Here is a 15,166-nt window from a genome sequence, read left to right as displayed (position 1 = left end):
CCCTAAAATATATATTTCTCTCACATTGGAGAGATTGTGAGAATGTGATGTATAATTTTTTTATATTTTTTTATTTCCTCTACCCTACGAGGTTGATGCTTGCTTGATATTTCAATTTCTTGAAAACGAAATTTAAACAGACAATGTAGTTCTTGAAATTCTTTTTACAATTTCTTAACCTGCTAATATGGCATACGAATGCACGTCATTTGAAACCCTTGAGCACGAATACCCATTAACTAAGTTAAAATTCACATAAATCAATTTTCATTTTATTTTACTCAGTTTTCGAGTTCAAACGTTATCTAATAAAAACTATATCATTTTCTTGATTTATGAATAGTATTATCTGAACATATAGATGTATATAAGCTACACAAAGGACATATTTAATAAACAAATCAAAATATTTGGATTTGAGTATATTTTTAATAAATCAAATTCGAACTCAATAAAATTCAGCTCTATTTATAGTTTTATTTAAATATAAATTATTTTCGTAAAATTCGTTATAATTACATATTAAAATTAACATAAGGAGTTAAACTCTAATTAAAATCTAACAAACCAAAAGCAACAATTGCATGCACATCAAAATGATAAGTGAGGAACTAATAACAATTAGAATTCACCATATCTAATCTGCAACTAACCAATCATTTCTTGAAAAAGCAATTTGGTAAAAAATTATAATAGCTAGCATGAAGACACAATTGCAATCCATTGTGTGTTTCTTTTGCTTCATCAATTACAATAACTGCCACTTTTTATTGGCAGAGATGCTCCTTTGCCATTAGAAACCTTATTAGCTACTAATCTCAACTTCAAGGAAACGAATCCAAATAGAGGGCAGCATTATATTTTTCTTATGTCTTTATGTGTGTGTGCATATATATATATATATAGTGTGTGTTTTAATGTTTTTCTTATTTTTGATTGCTTTTTTTTTTCTTTTGATAATTCAGTGTGAAATTGAAAAAGATTTTCACTGCGATTTGATTATAAGATAAGACTTACCTACATTCGTATATGGATCTACCCATACATTAAATTATAAATAATTACCACAAAAAATAACTTTGATGTATGCATGCATGTTCCATACTCTAAGACTAGGTAAGTCATTTCCTCGATCATAATCGAAAATCCCCATTTGGTCTATAAAATTCAATAGAGTGTAAAAGTTTTTTGGCTCTCTCAACAAGTGCATTTCCCAGAATTCAAACTTGCACTCTAACAAACACCTTATTAGTGATTTCATTTGATTTTTAACGTGTGAAAAAAGTTTCTATTTTTTTAGATCTTGGATTACTTACCTCAAAATTCATAATACCCAACTAATCCAGATAATCAATTTCTTTATTAATTAATATATCACACAATTTTTATTAGAAATAAACTATTTTTAATATCTTTTTATCGATAATATATATAATAGATTATTTTTAGTATAGCAATATGTCATTATAAATATATGTTTTGATTAAGAACATATTTTAAAAAACTAACTAAGGATATTTAATTTATAAATCATATATATTTAATTGATTCATTATAATTAATAACAAAACTCCAAATTAAAATATCATTGTATTTGATTTTCTTTTAAAACGTGTTCGGCTCCATTAATATTTTATAGGTGTTTTCTATGAAAATTCAGTTCAATTAAGGTTGATCAACCGATGGATTAATCTAGAAAACCAGTGACCTGAACCTTAAACCAAACCAATACTGCTATTGAATCAGTACAAGAAGTGAACCGAAATGAACTGGCTGAATAGTGGTCGAAATGGTTGAATCAGACCAGTTCGACCAGGCAGTTTAATTCGTTGACATCTATAATTATTTTTACATTATAATTATTTAATTAATCTATATTATTAATATTCCTTATGACCTGCTGATCGAATCATTGACTCGTGGATTAAATCAATGAACCATCCACCAAATTCTTTGATCAGACCAATGTGCGGGCTGGATTCACCGAGTATATACATAATACACTGAAGCTAGGAAAGGATTATTGATAAAATAAAGCATAGCCATTTACTAATTAACAACAAGATGAACCTATAATAAACAGCACCACAAAGCAGGCGTAGATAACAAAAGGCTCAAAGCTAAGGCCGATGAAAATGAAGCAGAAGAAGTTAAACACCGGTTTTTTTTTCTCCTGTATAATTCTCCGTTGCTTTCCGGAAAATAATTTACTTTTAGAAAATATTCTTTAAGAAAAATTTTTCCTTGAAAAATAATTTGCATATGATTTATTTTCAGTTTTTTTGGGTGCAATGTTGAAAATTAGTTAAAAGATATTAGAATTTTTAACTCATAAGACCATAAAAATATTTATAATAATAGAAATTTTGTAATTAAAAATTTTCATTGTTAAATATGAGAAAAAATGATAAATTATGAAAATCACTAGTAAATAATGGTAGCAGATGGTGGCCGGTAGTGATGGTTGGTAATGAACGGTGACTAGTAGCAGTGGCTACTAATGATTAATACATTAAAAAATATGCGCTTATATGATCATAATAAATTTATTAACGTCCGAAAAATATTTTCCTCTTTAAGAATAGTAAATCATTTTTCTTAAAAATGGCTTAATTTCTTTTAATCAGGAAAATATTTCCGTTAACTTATTTTTCTAAACACCCGTAATAATGTAAAATTGTGAAAAATATTTTTCTCTAAATTATTTTATGGAAATAAACGAATTCTTAATCTTTTTAGTATTAAAGGGAGACTATTTTCATTTCGGATTCACGACTGTCTCTTTATAATTAATTATTAGTGTCCGTATATATATATTGATTAAAATGTTTGGCAAAGCTAAAGTCCAAATGTCCAATATTAAAGCCATATATATATATATATATATATATATATATATATATATGTTCCATTGTGTTTATTAAAGTTTTTCCATTTTTTCCATCCCTTCATTTATTAATTGGCAAACGCTATTGGAGGAAAATTAATGGACGGAATTAGTCCAGCTGTGAAGCTTTTTTCAATTTGTTTATTAGGTGAAAAATGGAAATCGAAGCACAATCTGATAATTAATCCTTCTCTAATTAATGCCAAAAAATTTTAATTATTTCATGTATTAATAATTTCTATCTTCTAGTTTTTAATGATATAATAGAATTCGGTCGACTTCAATTTAAATAATCAGTTTCCTTTTGACAGTAGAAAAGCTAATTTGTGAAACATAGTAACACCAAATAGAGTCTTGCGTAGCCTCTTTGTCTCCCTCAACAAATTACTTCTATGCACACGTATTTGAAGTAGCTAGTTCTTATATATATATATATAAAGTTATTTGCACTTTTTATGTTCGAATTCGGGATAATATTTAGATAAAATCTCTTAATAGTGTCGATTTCAAAATTCAAATATTTGACATTATAAATAAATTCCACTTGAAAATGTAATACATTTTTATTAATCCAACTGTCTATAGATATTAGATGGCTAAATTTTTAATAAATAGTAATGCATACAAATATAACTATAGTTAATATCCTAAAAGTATATTTAGTTTTGATGTATAAAAGTTGACACAAAAATATATTTGTCTATTAAATATAGATGTAATTAGCTCAACTTACGCTCCAAATAAAAATTAAGATCCATAGAATACTAATTAAAGCAATGCTTAGCGATTTAAATGAAGTTAAAGTGTTAAACTTATTAAATATATTGCTTGGTAACATGATATTTTTTTATAGAGTTCGGAAGTTTAGAATGTTTATGAAATATTATTTCTCTAACATTTTGTTGTAAAATTAAAAACTCATTTAGCGTTTGTCGACAATGAATTGAATTTCTTAAAATTATTTTATATATATAATAGCTAATAATTTATATTTTTTTAAGTTATTTTGTAATATATCTAACAGTTAACAGCATCACCGAACATTCAAAATAAATATTCAAATAATTAATATATGTGGTGTTCCAAATTTTCTTAATTGGAAGAAAGTTTTTTGTGATTTAAAATTGAACGTGCAATAGCAATTTATCAACCCTTCATGTGTTATCTGTAGTCACCTCATCTACCAATCAAGATTTCACTCAATACAGACATGAAAAGAAAAATCTTCTGTAATAAATACAACTTCAACTCAAACCGCTCAAAAATACACTACTCAACAACTTATAGCCACTGCTTCTCTTCCATGGCTACTGTTAGCTCCAAGTTTTCATATCCATTTTCACTCATTCTCTCTTTAAATTAAAATCCCATCACCTAAACAACTCCTCTCTCCAAATTAACCAACAAAAACTCCAAAACCAATAAAACTGATCATGGATATATGGTCCTGGATTTGTGAGCTTCCTGACTCGGTCCAGTGGTCCGAGTCTGACTCAGCTCAAATCTTCGAAATTGCTAGCTCCTCACCAAAACTCGCTGGAAATTATCAGTCAACTCGGACGATTCAACTTAGAGCTGAGAGAACTGCTGGATCCAACTCAGACCTTTTGGTTACCTTCTCTATATGCTTGCATGGGTTTCACCCTAATAGTGCTTCAAAGACTCTTTGGGTTTCTGACACGTGTCCTTTAAACTCGGACAAACCCTTTCTCCCGCTATTTCTCCAGCTTCTACAAGAAATCATCACCCGTTCACCTATGGCGCAAAATAGCACTTGTCCACGTTCACAGCTTCAGAAACTTAAACCCGACCCGATTTCTTGGATTATGGACTCTCATTCGCCCGAGTCATTTTCAAGTTTTTTTAATTTAGTGTTTCTTACGCGCTTGTTTTGGCTATGTGTATGTGACGCGCCTAGCGAGGTTGGGTCTTTCTATTTTGAGTCGCTATTGGGTCCGAACCTTGAAGCTTTGAGTAGTGAAAAGGGTCCTGTTTTGAGGACCTTTTTGGTTACTGTAGGAGTAGATGCCGAGCTGTGTTTCATGCGCACCATCGGCTACATGTTAACGAAATGGCTCATTTTAAAACAAGTGGGTTCAGGTTTACATTTGTTGGGCCCACTAGTCGGCCAGCAAGTAAGATTCTCATATGCAACGGAGGCCCATGGGTTTTGGGTTTTGAAAGGGTACGCACCTATTTTGGCTATGAATGTTGCTAAATGTTCTGGAAATTATAAATTTCCTGTTATTGAAGCCAGGGATTCAGTGCTAAAATACGCCTTGGCTCATCAACAGTTGGAGGCAGTTATACAGTTGGAATATTCTGTTACTTTCTCTGACGGGTATATTCGGGTTATTGCGCGAGTCGACAATCTACGGTTCCACGTGGCAAAATTAGGGTTTAATAGAAAAGAAGATGTTGATTATGCGGAGGAGAGGCATTTTGTGTCTCGAGCTCGAGTTTGGGCTGGGCCGGAGGTTGGGGCAACTTATGTGGTGGGATTTAGTTTGGGCCGGTCCACTGATAATGGAGAGAGAGAAGTGGAAATGCAAAGAGTAAGAAAGGGAAATTTTGATGAAGAATCAAAAGCTCCTAAGGTGAAAACTAGGGCAAAAATGGCAACAAGGACAAGGATTAAAAATTGGAGGTGGGACCAAGACGCGGAGGGAAATAGTGTTATTTTCGACGCCGTTTTATACAATGATACTGGTTATGAAGTTGCCACGTGGAAAATGATGAACAATGATGTTAGTGATGGCAGCAACAATAACGGTAACAGTAATAACAGTCGAAATAGATATAATTGGAATGGGCACAGAAGACCATTTACGAAAACAAGAGGAATGGTGTTTGCAGGAGATGAATATGGGGAAGGAGTAGAGTGGAGATTGAACAAGGAAATGGAAGGAAGTGTTTTGAAATGGAGAATAGGAGGGCAAGTGTGGGTAAGTTACTGGCCAAGTGAAGTGAAGAGTTCATATTTTGAGACTAGGTGTGTTGAATGGTGTGATGAGGTTGATTTACCTTTAATTCCAGGAAAATAAATTCACCAGGAAATAAATTTTTAATTATTGTAAATTTACATTAATATATTGTAAATAAATATTAAATATTTTGTTATATTAGTGTGTTTTGTCAAAATTATCATCATTTTAATGAAGAAGTTTGTATGTTCACTTAACAAAATTAAATACATATATTTTTTTTTTATTTAGTTGTAATGCAATATTTCAAGCTAGCAATATAATTTAATAGTTTTGAATATAAATTCAATCTTTTACTGCACGTTTAAGTTATAATGATAATAAATTTTCTGTGTTCAATTAATAATAATTAAATAAGTGATTAAACGAATGAAATGAAAATATAATTTTAATCAAATTTTATCGATAAAGTCGGAAATTAAGAAGTTCTTGCATTGAATATAAAAATATATTTGACGCAAGAAAAAATAATTAAATAATTGAATATGGAGGTAATTTTTTTTTTTTAGCATTTTTATTGAAGTGAAGATATCAGTAAATGGTTAATTATATATGGAGACACCCCAAAAGGAGGAAGTTTCTTCCCTTTCGTAATTAGCAAGATCATGACCTGACGGATCAGGAATAATCCATGTGCATGCCAATGGATTTTGTATGTATTGAGTATCTATTGTCTTGTTTCATTTCTTTAAAGAAAACATATTTTTGCAAAAATAATATTATATTGGTAAAATATAATTTTTATGAGTTATTATAAGTTAAAAAATGGAACTAGTTTAATTAATGGTAATTAATAAATTGTAGGGAGTCTTATAATTATATAATTAAATACTAATTAAAGTGTAAATCATTAAATTATCAAAAACAAAAAAGAGTGTAAGTCATTAATAAACATTAGGAAAAAAAATTGTTGATTTTATAACAATAAAAATCAAAATTTAGAGTAAATTACACCGGTGGGCACTTAACTTCACATTTAATTTCATAAAGCTAAACTTTGATGATTGTCAACATCACCAAAAAACTATTATCGAAAATACTAAGAAGTAATAGAGATAAAAAATTTTATTTTAAAAATTTCATATTTTCTCCTAATACATTAATTTAGAATATATCTATTAATTTATTTAATAAAAAATGTAATAAAAAAAAAAGATAAAAGAGAACAAAATTTTCACTCTATAATTTATATTGTGTAGTATTGTTTTCTTTTTGTTATATTCTATTGTAATCATGATTTTATTTTTGTGATATATGTAATTTTTAATATTATATTAATATTCCGGTTACCGAATTTCCGTAAGTAACCTCCCATTGAAAAAAAATTAAAGTTAAGTGACTAAAATATGATAAATTAAAATTACATGATTTAAATAAAACTAAGTGTAAAATTAGGTGACCGTTGGTATAATTTACCCCTAAAATTTATATTGTACTCCGTGTCTCTCAAAATATAAATCGTTTAAGGTTTTTGCACGAGATTAAAAAAGTAATTAATCTTCCTAACTTCCATTAAAACCAAATTATCTTATATCTAAAAATCAAAAGTAATTTGTGAACGCAGTTATTGTATCTAACGTAAATAAGAATAGTATTGAAAAAATATCATTTATTATTTTTTAAAATACTCAAAACGACTTATATTTTGGAAAGAAATAGTACAAAATATCAAAGGTTTCTCAAATTAATTACTACATATATTCTCAAAAACTTGTCACATTTGGGTATTTTCACGTTTCTTGAGAAAACTATTCAATTTATCTAATTTATAATAAATTATTGATTGAATTTACCATGTTATCCTTAATTTATTATTTGAGTAAAAAATCATTCAATCACTGTTGATCATATACAAAGAGTAAAAACGAAAGAAATAAATTATTGTTTATCAAATTCATAAATTTGATAAGTATTTGGGAATATAGTACTTTTCTCAAATGTGATAAATATTTGAGAACAGTGACAGTATATTTTAGATCACTAAAAATACAAGTAGAAGTTTGAGTTAAATATGTGTAATATCTATGATATATATAAAAGTACAATCGGAGAATATTGAGTTCTTAAAATGCCTTTGCTAAATTTATGAATTGACATAAAAATATTATTAAGGATTTTAATTTTATTAGTTGAAAAATAAATGTAGTTTAATTTTGATTTGTTATTTAATTTACTATTTGAATCTAAATTTCTATTAGAAAGTTTACTGTAATTTAATAGAATTTTAATTTTATTGGTTGAAAATGCCGGTAATCCAATTTTGATTGGTTAAATTAATTTTCTATTTAAAACCTCTCTATTGGTTTGTCGCGAATTTCTGTCTGTGCATTTTTTTTTTTTCTATGATAATTTTTTTTTTTCTATGATAAATTTGTCTATTTTCTGCCAAACATTTTTTGGTTTTTAGGGTTAGGTTCTCTCTCAATAAATGTATTATGTTTAATATTTTTCTGAGGCTAATTTCTGATTATTTCTCTCTTCTAAGAACAGCTAGCGAACCAATTTGGTTTTAATAGTAGCTAACTTTGATTTAGCATAGATACCATTGGGCCTAACTACAAGTGAAATCCAATTTCTATCTAAACAAATAAAGCAAAGCCCAAACTCAAAATTTGAATTTCCATTGCTGATATGGAAATTTTTTAAAGGGCCCAAGAATTATGGCTGGCATAGTTGGATCTTGGATGAAACAGATCGAACCCACGTGATGCCCGGGTTGTAAATTTTATATTTTTTTTAAATTAAATTGAATGTAATTTTCAAAAAAATATTTTAATTTATATTTGTATTGCTTTAATTTAAATAATTTACTTATATACTTTTAATTAAATGATGGAAAGTAAAATTATTGGTTTTTTTTTAAATTCTCAAATTTTTTTAAATATAAAATATATTAATTATAATGAAAAAATAGAATATCCTATCGTCACTTTTATATTATAATATATTGCCACATAAGCATTTAGTCCTTAAAAATTATATATTTATATAGATATAGATTTCAATAAGGTAACATGATAACGAAGATATTATCTATAGAAATAGAATAAGATGGAAACAACGGAGGAGGAGTGCCATTAGTATATTATATTATAAGAAAACTCTCATGTGCTTCGATTTGTAAGTATATTAATAGTAGAGGGCGCTAAAAGGGAAAGAGATAGACCTAAAAAATTGTCTGAAAATATTTACTATTTCTTACTCTAAGGAATGAGACGAGATAACAAAAATTCTTTATCCGTTAACTAGAAGTCTCGAATTCGAGCCCTGAGTATAATCTTTTTAAACAATTTGGAGAAAGTGCTTTGCCTTTTTGTGAGTCCGCCAGGCACCGGATGGTTAAAAATATATATATATATACTATTTCTTGATATTAGTATGGACTCAGTTATGAAAATAAAAAAATAAATAATAAAGAAGCAAAATGGAAACAAAATATTCATATTACTGAGTCTATCATTTGATTACCCTTGTTGTCCAGTTTATTTTAATTAAGCCCAAAAAAGAAATTGAATTAAAAGTTTAGTTTGGTTTAGTTCTATATATTAATTAATTCAATTTGATTTCATCTAAAAAAAATATATTTATTCAATTTATATTGATTTAATTCAAACTGATTAAACACTAATCCCCATCAAGAATCACATTTTAATATTTAAACAGAAATGAGGTAATTATATAACTCTGGGTATGGACATATATTTAAATAATTTGTTGAATACTCAAAAGAGGAAAAAAGTTTTGTCTTAAAAGTTAATTCTTTTCTTCAATCACTATCAAATTATAAATTACTTGAGAAGATAATTGCTTATTTTCTTTGGTTCACACCTTCTCCCTTGAAGGATTAAAATGGATGGGGAATCTTTTCTTTTCTTTTCTTTTCTTTTCTTTTTGTCATTAAATATTTTGTTAGATGAGTTTAGAATGGGAGAATTTGTTGGTTGAGATATGACAAAAAACTATGATGGAATTGGACCAATTATTAATTTGATTCAAGAATTGCATTGGTCAAGCTAAGATTAGTCTTATTATGGGACCCACCATTCACCTTAACCATCCTTTTCAAAACTTAACATTTGTCATTATTAAATCCAAAGTTATCAAATTTAAATTGTCACCTAATGTAACTCTAATTAACTTATACACTATTGTCAAATCATATTTTATTTATTTATTTATTTATTAAAATAATTTTTATAATCTATTTTTTTAGTGAAGAATATATATATATTTTTTTGCTTTTCTTATTATTGTTGCTTTGATCCAATTTGTACACATTCAATGAGAAATGAAATTATTGAACTTTGAGTTTGAGTTCTCACTTCCCATAATATTTTTTAAAAAAGCCATCTATGAATAGAATATAATAGCTAAGCAAAGTGCATAGAAAGGATGAACTCTCAGCCACCATTTTGGGATTGTGTTGTTCCTTTCCACTTTTTCCATGCATTTTCTTTTATTAGTACCATACACCATTTGCACCAAACATTAAAAGTATTTTCTACCTTTTTTTTCAGCTAAATACATAAATTCGCTCTTGAGTTTTAAGAACAAACTATTAAGTAGTGGCCTAATTGCAATTAATTTTATAGATGGTGATTAGGTGATTGTTTTTTAGTTTCATCATTTCGTATAAGTTGATTTTTTAATTATAATTATAATATAAATTAAAACACACACTATCATAATTAAATATTCATTAGTATAAAAAAAATATTCGTAATTAAAATTTTCCTAACCAACACCAAAATAGCACAAAACAACAAAAACCAAATTTAAGATGTTATCTATATTCTAATAATTGATTATCATTTTTGTATTTATTTAATCAAATGCTTGTCCTTTGATATGTAAGTAACAACAGCAAAATTAGGTAAATTTACTTACACATCAGATCAAAGAGGCACAAATTCTATCATTCATGAAATAAGTATTGTGATATCTTACCTCATCAAAATTAGAAAAATTTGAGTGTCACAATCTCTCTCACAAGAAAATAATCAACTTCACTTTCACACCCACCAAACAAGACCAAAACATGTTATCATGTTAACTTCAATTTTCTTCCACATACATATATAGATTTTAGGTATTGGGAATGAAAAAAGAAAATAGAAATGACTAAATCTAATATCGCTGCACGTCTTTGAATAAGATTTGAGAAATTAAATATTCAAATCTTGATTTTCAAATTAATATAAAAGAAATTTCCTAATAAGTTTTATTAATCACTTCACTGGTATTTTGTATGAACTTTAAAAATTAATATTCAACTTGGACTTGCTTGGTGAAGTGAAAGAGGGTTGATTGAAAAAAGGGCCCATTGATATGAGTTATAAGATTGCAAGATTCTTATTAAATAATATTTAATCTTTTTTTATTTAGCAGCCAAAAAAAGAAACAATTCTCAATTTATTATATTTCTTGTGTAATAATTAATTCCTAAAAATATATATAATTTTAAAGAGTCGAACTGCACAAATATTTACATATTATAATTACATAATTAATACTGATAATTAAAAAAAATGGAAGCAAACAGAGCTCAAACTCTTGCAATCCATGAAAAGAAATTCTCATTTTTCTGTTTTTTTTTTTTTTTTTTTTTTTTTTTTTTTCGCTTTTTTTGGAAAAATTAAAGTGGAGGAAAAGCTTTGCCCAGTCCATTCACATTAGCAAAAAAGCCAACCAATCCTCGCCTGTACGGCAAATATGATTTTCTCTTATCTCCTTCTTTCAAGGCTTTATTTCTCACGTAGAACACCTCATGTGCCGACGTTTTCTCTTTCGCCTTCCCCTTGCCGGCTTTCGCCGCCGGTGAGGTCTTGCCTTTGTCTATCTTTTCCTTCTTTTTATTATTATGATCTGGATTCATAAACACGTACGATTCTTTGCCGCCACTGCTGCATCTTCGAAGATGTAGGAAATCTCGCAACCACCACCGATGTTTAGACGACGATCCAGTTGAATTACTCTTCTTGCATCTCGACGGCGACGGAGACGGCGATGGTGATCGTGACTGTGGCGGTGTCCAAACACAATATGTTCCTGGTACAATTCTGTCCAATTCATCCACCTCCGACAATGACGACGACGGATCGTCAATAAATAATTTATTCAACGGTAACCGAATTTCCGATGTCAAATCGTCATCATCTTGACTCTCCTTTTTATCTCCAGAATCCAACAAAAGATCTCGATCGAAGAGAGGGAAAACCGGATAATCCGAACGGTCGATTGTGAAACAACCGTCTGGATTCGCTCGTACCAAAACGAACTCAAAATCATCGTCATCATCTTCATCGCTGCTTCCATATACCGAGACGTCATCGTTTCGGTTGGTACATACTATATCTCTATCTCTGTCTATACTTCCTTGTTCTTCTCGGCCGACTTTAGCTGCAATATCTGCAAGTTTATTAGAAGAGTAGCAATTGAAGCTAGGAGAAAACGACACCGTAGAACCACCTTGATCTTGCATTTTGATTCTTGAAATGTGTTGTTGTTGTTGTTGTGTTGTTGTGAAAGTTTACGATTTTTCGATATATATATATATATATATATAAGTATGAGAGTCTGGTTGGAGCTTGGGGAGATGGAAATGGGAAAGTGAGATTACGCGTGTGATTATCTAAGATAAAAGGGAGATTAAAGATAATAATATATACAGAGGCAGTGGGGTTGACAGTTTAGGACGCTGTTTCCTTGCATACTGAGTTGCGTGATTGGCACGTTGAAAGAAAGTATAGTTCACACGTGTGCTTTGGGTATCTGGTGAAAGTTATATTTGGAGTTCGTGGGCATGTATGTCAGCTGTAGGCCAGCACAACAAGAAAGGAAATGCCAAGCGTGTCGTTGTGTACTGTATGGCTGGAACTGTAGTAGAAGTAATAGTTTAGGAATATCGGAATCCAAGCATGGGGGCTATTTTATTAGCATTCATTATGGCAGTTAGGAAGCTTCTTCTCCGGAAAAAAAAAAAAAAATCTTTTATTCTTCTCAAAAAAATCTTTTATAAAAAAAAAAAATTGTTGATTTATTAATGTGTGATATATAAATAAAATTTTAATTGTACCAAGTTTATTTAGCTCTTATTTTATAATTCTATGATGCAAAATCAACGAATTAAATTAGTGTGTTATTAAAATAATTTATATAAAAATAATTCAATTAAAATTAATAATCATAACAATTAATTTTTATACCAAGCTTATAAATTAAGTAATTATGATTTGTGTGTAAAGTACTAGCAACAAATAAATAAAGTTTAGAAATAATAAATAAATCTCAAATAAGTAATTAAGACAAGTGAAAATTCTTAGACCATCGTGTTCAACTCAGCGACATCTTACTGGCTGAATATATAAATTTCTCTTAACTATGTTATTTTAATTTTATGACACCCTTAATTTTTTTAATTATTTTTTTTAAAATTAATTAAATTATTTTTTTAGAAGAAATTAAATTAGAAATTTCATTAAAAAGAAACTGTATACATATATGATATACAAATCAATATGTTTCTATATTTTTGTATAGAAGTCTAATAATAAACCACTTATACAATGAATAACAAAATACAATCTTAATTTGAAGTATCTGATCGAGTTGACAGAAAATAATATTTGTATATCCGATCAGATTACATATAAATTTCTTATGAGGATATGCACTTATTTCTGCATAACTATTTAAATAACAAAAACGCTAAACAAAATCACCATAATGGTGACAACAATAACTCAGAATTAGATCTGAAAATAAAATTTCAATATATGGCTGATAACAAATCTCAATAATTGGGTAATAATAACTCAGATCTGTACATAAATCTGAGGATTATTTGCAAAACAATAAACAAAAAAGAAAAGAAAAAGGGGTGACCACCGGTGAGAACTCATCAATGACCACCCGCGAAAGAAGAAAAAAAGAGCTCTTGGATTTTAGGTTTGGATGAGAAAGAGAGAGCGGCTACGTTATTCAGGATTAAGGTTATCTTCCCTTAACTTTTATTTTGATTCACCAGTCACTTCAATTTGTATACAATTGAACACTTTTAAGTTTTAAAATTATTTTATTTAGCACTTCAACTTGCAAAACTAGATTAATTAAATACCCATTAAAAAATTAATAATTATGAAAATTATTGTTCCAAAGATCATATTAACTATATGTCAAGTCAGTAGTTTACAAATAAAAGTTTATTGATATTAGTGTCGAAAAATGTGTAATACTATTAAAATTTACAAATTTAATTACAATAAGTCATCCGTAAAATTTAGGACACAAGTTGAACGTTGCAAAATTGAGAGATAAAATTTATGTATTCAATCATGTCTTATGGTTATAGAATTCTCATCATTTTTCTCTTAAAATAAAAGACTGAAAACAACTTCTCCTAACTACGGGAATGCACATATATATTATTGACTTGCTATTTAATAGATCTTTATAAAATAATTATTAAAAAAATTTCTATTTTTGTATAAAACAGTTATGTGTGAAAGATGTATAAATCGTTTAACTAACTGTTTCAGAGGAATTATACTTATTTTTGTCAACAAAAATAAAGAAATGTACGTTCAATCATTACTCTTTCAGAGTTATAGATAAATTTCCAATTTTATTCGACCAATTCATTTTGAAATATATTTGATTAGTTTTGCCATAATGATAATACACTCCTAATCAAACATGAATTATATATTGCAAATCAAAATATATCATAGTGATAAGTGCATTTACGATCTTGTTATGAATTTAGGTTCAAAATAATAAATTTAATAAGATAGAGAATAAAATTCCTAGACAATATATTATGATAAAAAAAAATCCTTATTTAATACCAAATCTTAGAGTGAATAGGACTATATGTTGGAGTGAATAGGGCTCATTTGGCCCGTATCATCATATTCAATAATAAATCAATTTTCATAGTTCTCTAGGTCCATATTAATGTTTACATAATAGAAACTTCAATAAGTAATACATCAATACGTTCTAAATTTATAATACATAACTATTATAATTGTAGAACAATCCAAGAATTTAAAATTCTATTTCAACACACTAAATGAAATTGATCAAGGTTTCGTTCTCAACATTTTCTCTAGATGTCAAGTGGCAAAGAATAACAAGATATTAGAAGACTTATAACTTGAAAAAATATTAAGGCAGTAATGAGCGCTAAACTCAGTGAGTAGGTTAGTTAACCATCTCATCTCACACAATTACACAAATACATAAATAAATCTATCTAGTCATCCGGCTAGTTATATGATTATGTAGTCAATCA

General features: G+C 28.2%; 2 protein-coding genes across 2 annotated transcripts; one reads left to right on the top strand and one right to left on the bottom strand.

Annotated features, from left to right (window-relative positions):
* Positions 1 to 4,144: 4,144 nt before the first annotated feature.
* LOC105641523 (uncharacterized) lies at positions 4,145 to 6,007 on the top strand. The gene has a single exon (XM_012226106.4). It carries the CDS (start codon positions 4,321 to 4,323, stop codon positions 5,929 to 5,931), a length of 1,611 nt encoding a protein of 536 aa, XP_012081496.1. The 5' UTR covers positions 4,145 to 4,320; the 3' UTR covers positions 5,932 to 6,007.
* Positions 6,008 to 11,450: 5,443 nt separating this feature from the next.
* On the bottom strand, positions 11,451 to 12,567 carry LOC105641515 (uncharacterized). Its single transcript, XM_012226095.4, has one exon. The coding sequence runs from the start codon at positions 12,350 to 12,352 to the stop codon at positions 11,507 to 11,509; it is 846 nt and encodes a 281-aa protein (XP_012081485.1). The 5' UTR covers positions 12,353 to 12,567; the 3' UTR covers positions 11,451 to 11,506.
* Between the last annotated feature and the right edge of the window lie 2,599 nt (positions 12,568 to 15,166).

The sequence above is a fragment of the Jatropha curcas genome, chromosome 11 (genome assembly GCF_041381405.1).
Source record: "Jatropha curcas cultivar XTBG-Jc1 chromosome 11, XTBG_Jcur_1.0, whole genome shotgun sequence".
Lineage (NCBI taxonomy): Eukaryota > Viridiplantae > Streptophyta > Magnoliopsida > Malpighiales > Euphorbiaceae > Jatropha > Jatropha curcas.
The sequence above is the reverse complement of the archived record's forward strand: the minus strand, read 5'-3'. Positions and strand labels throughout refer to the sequence as shown.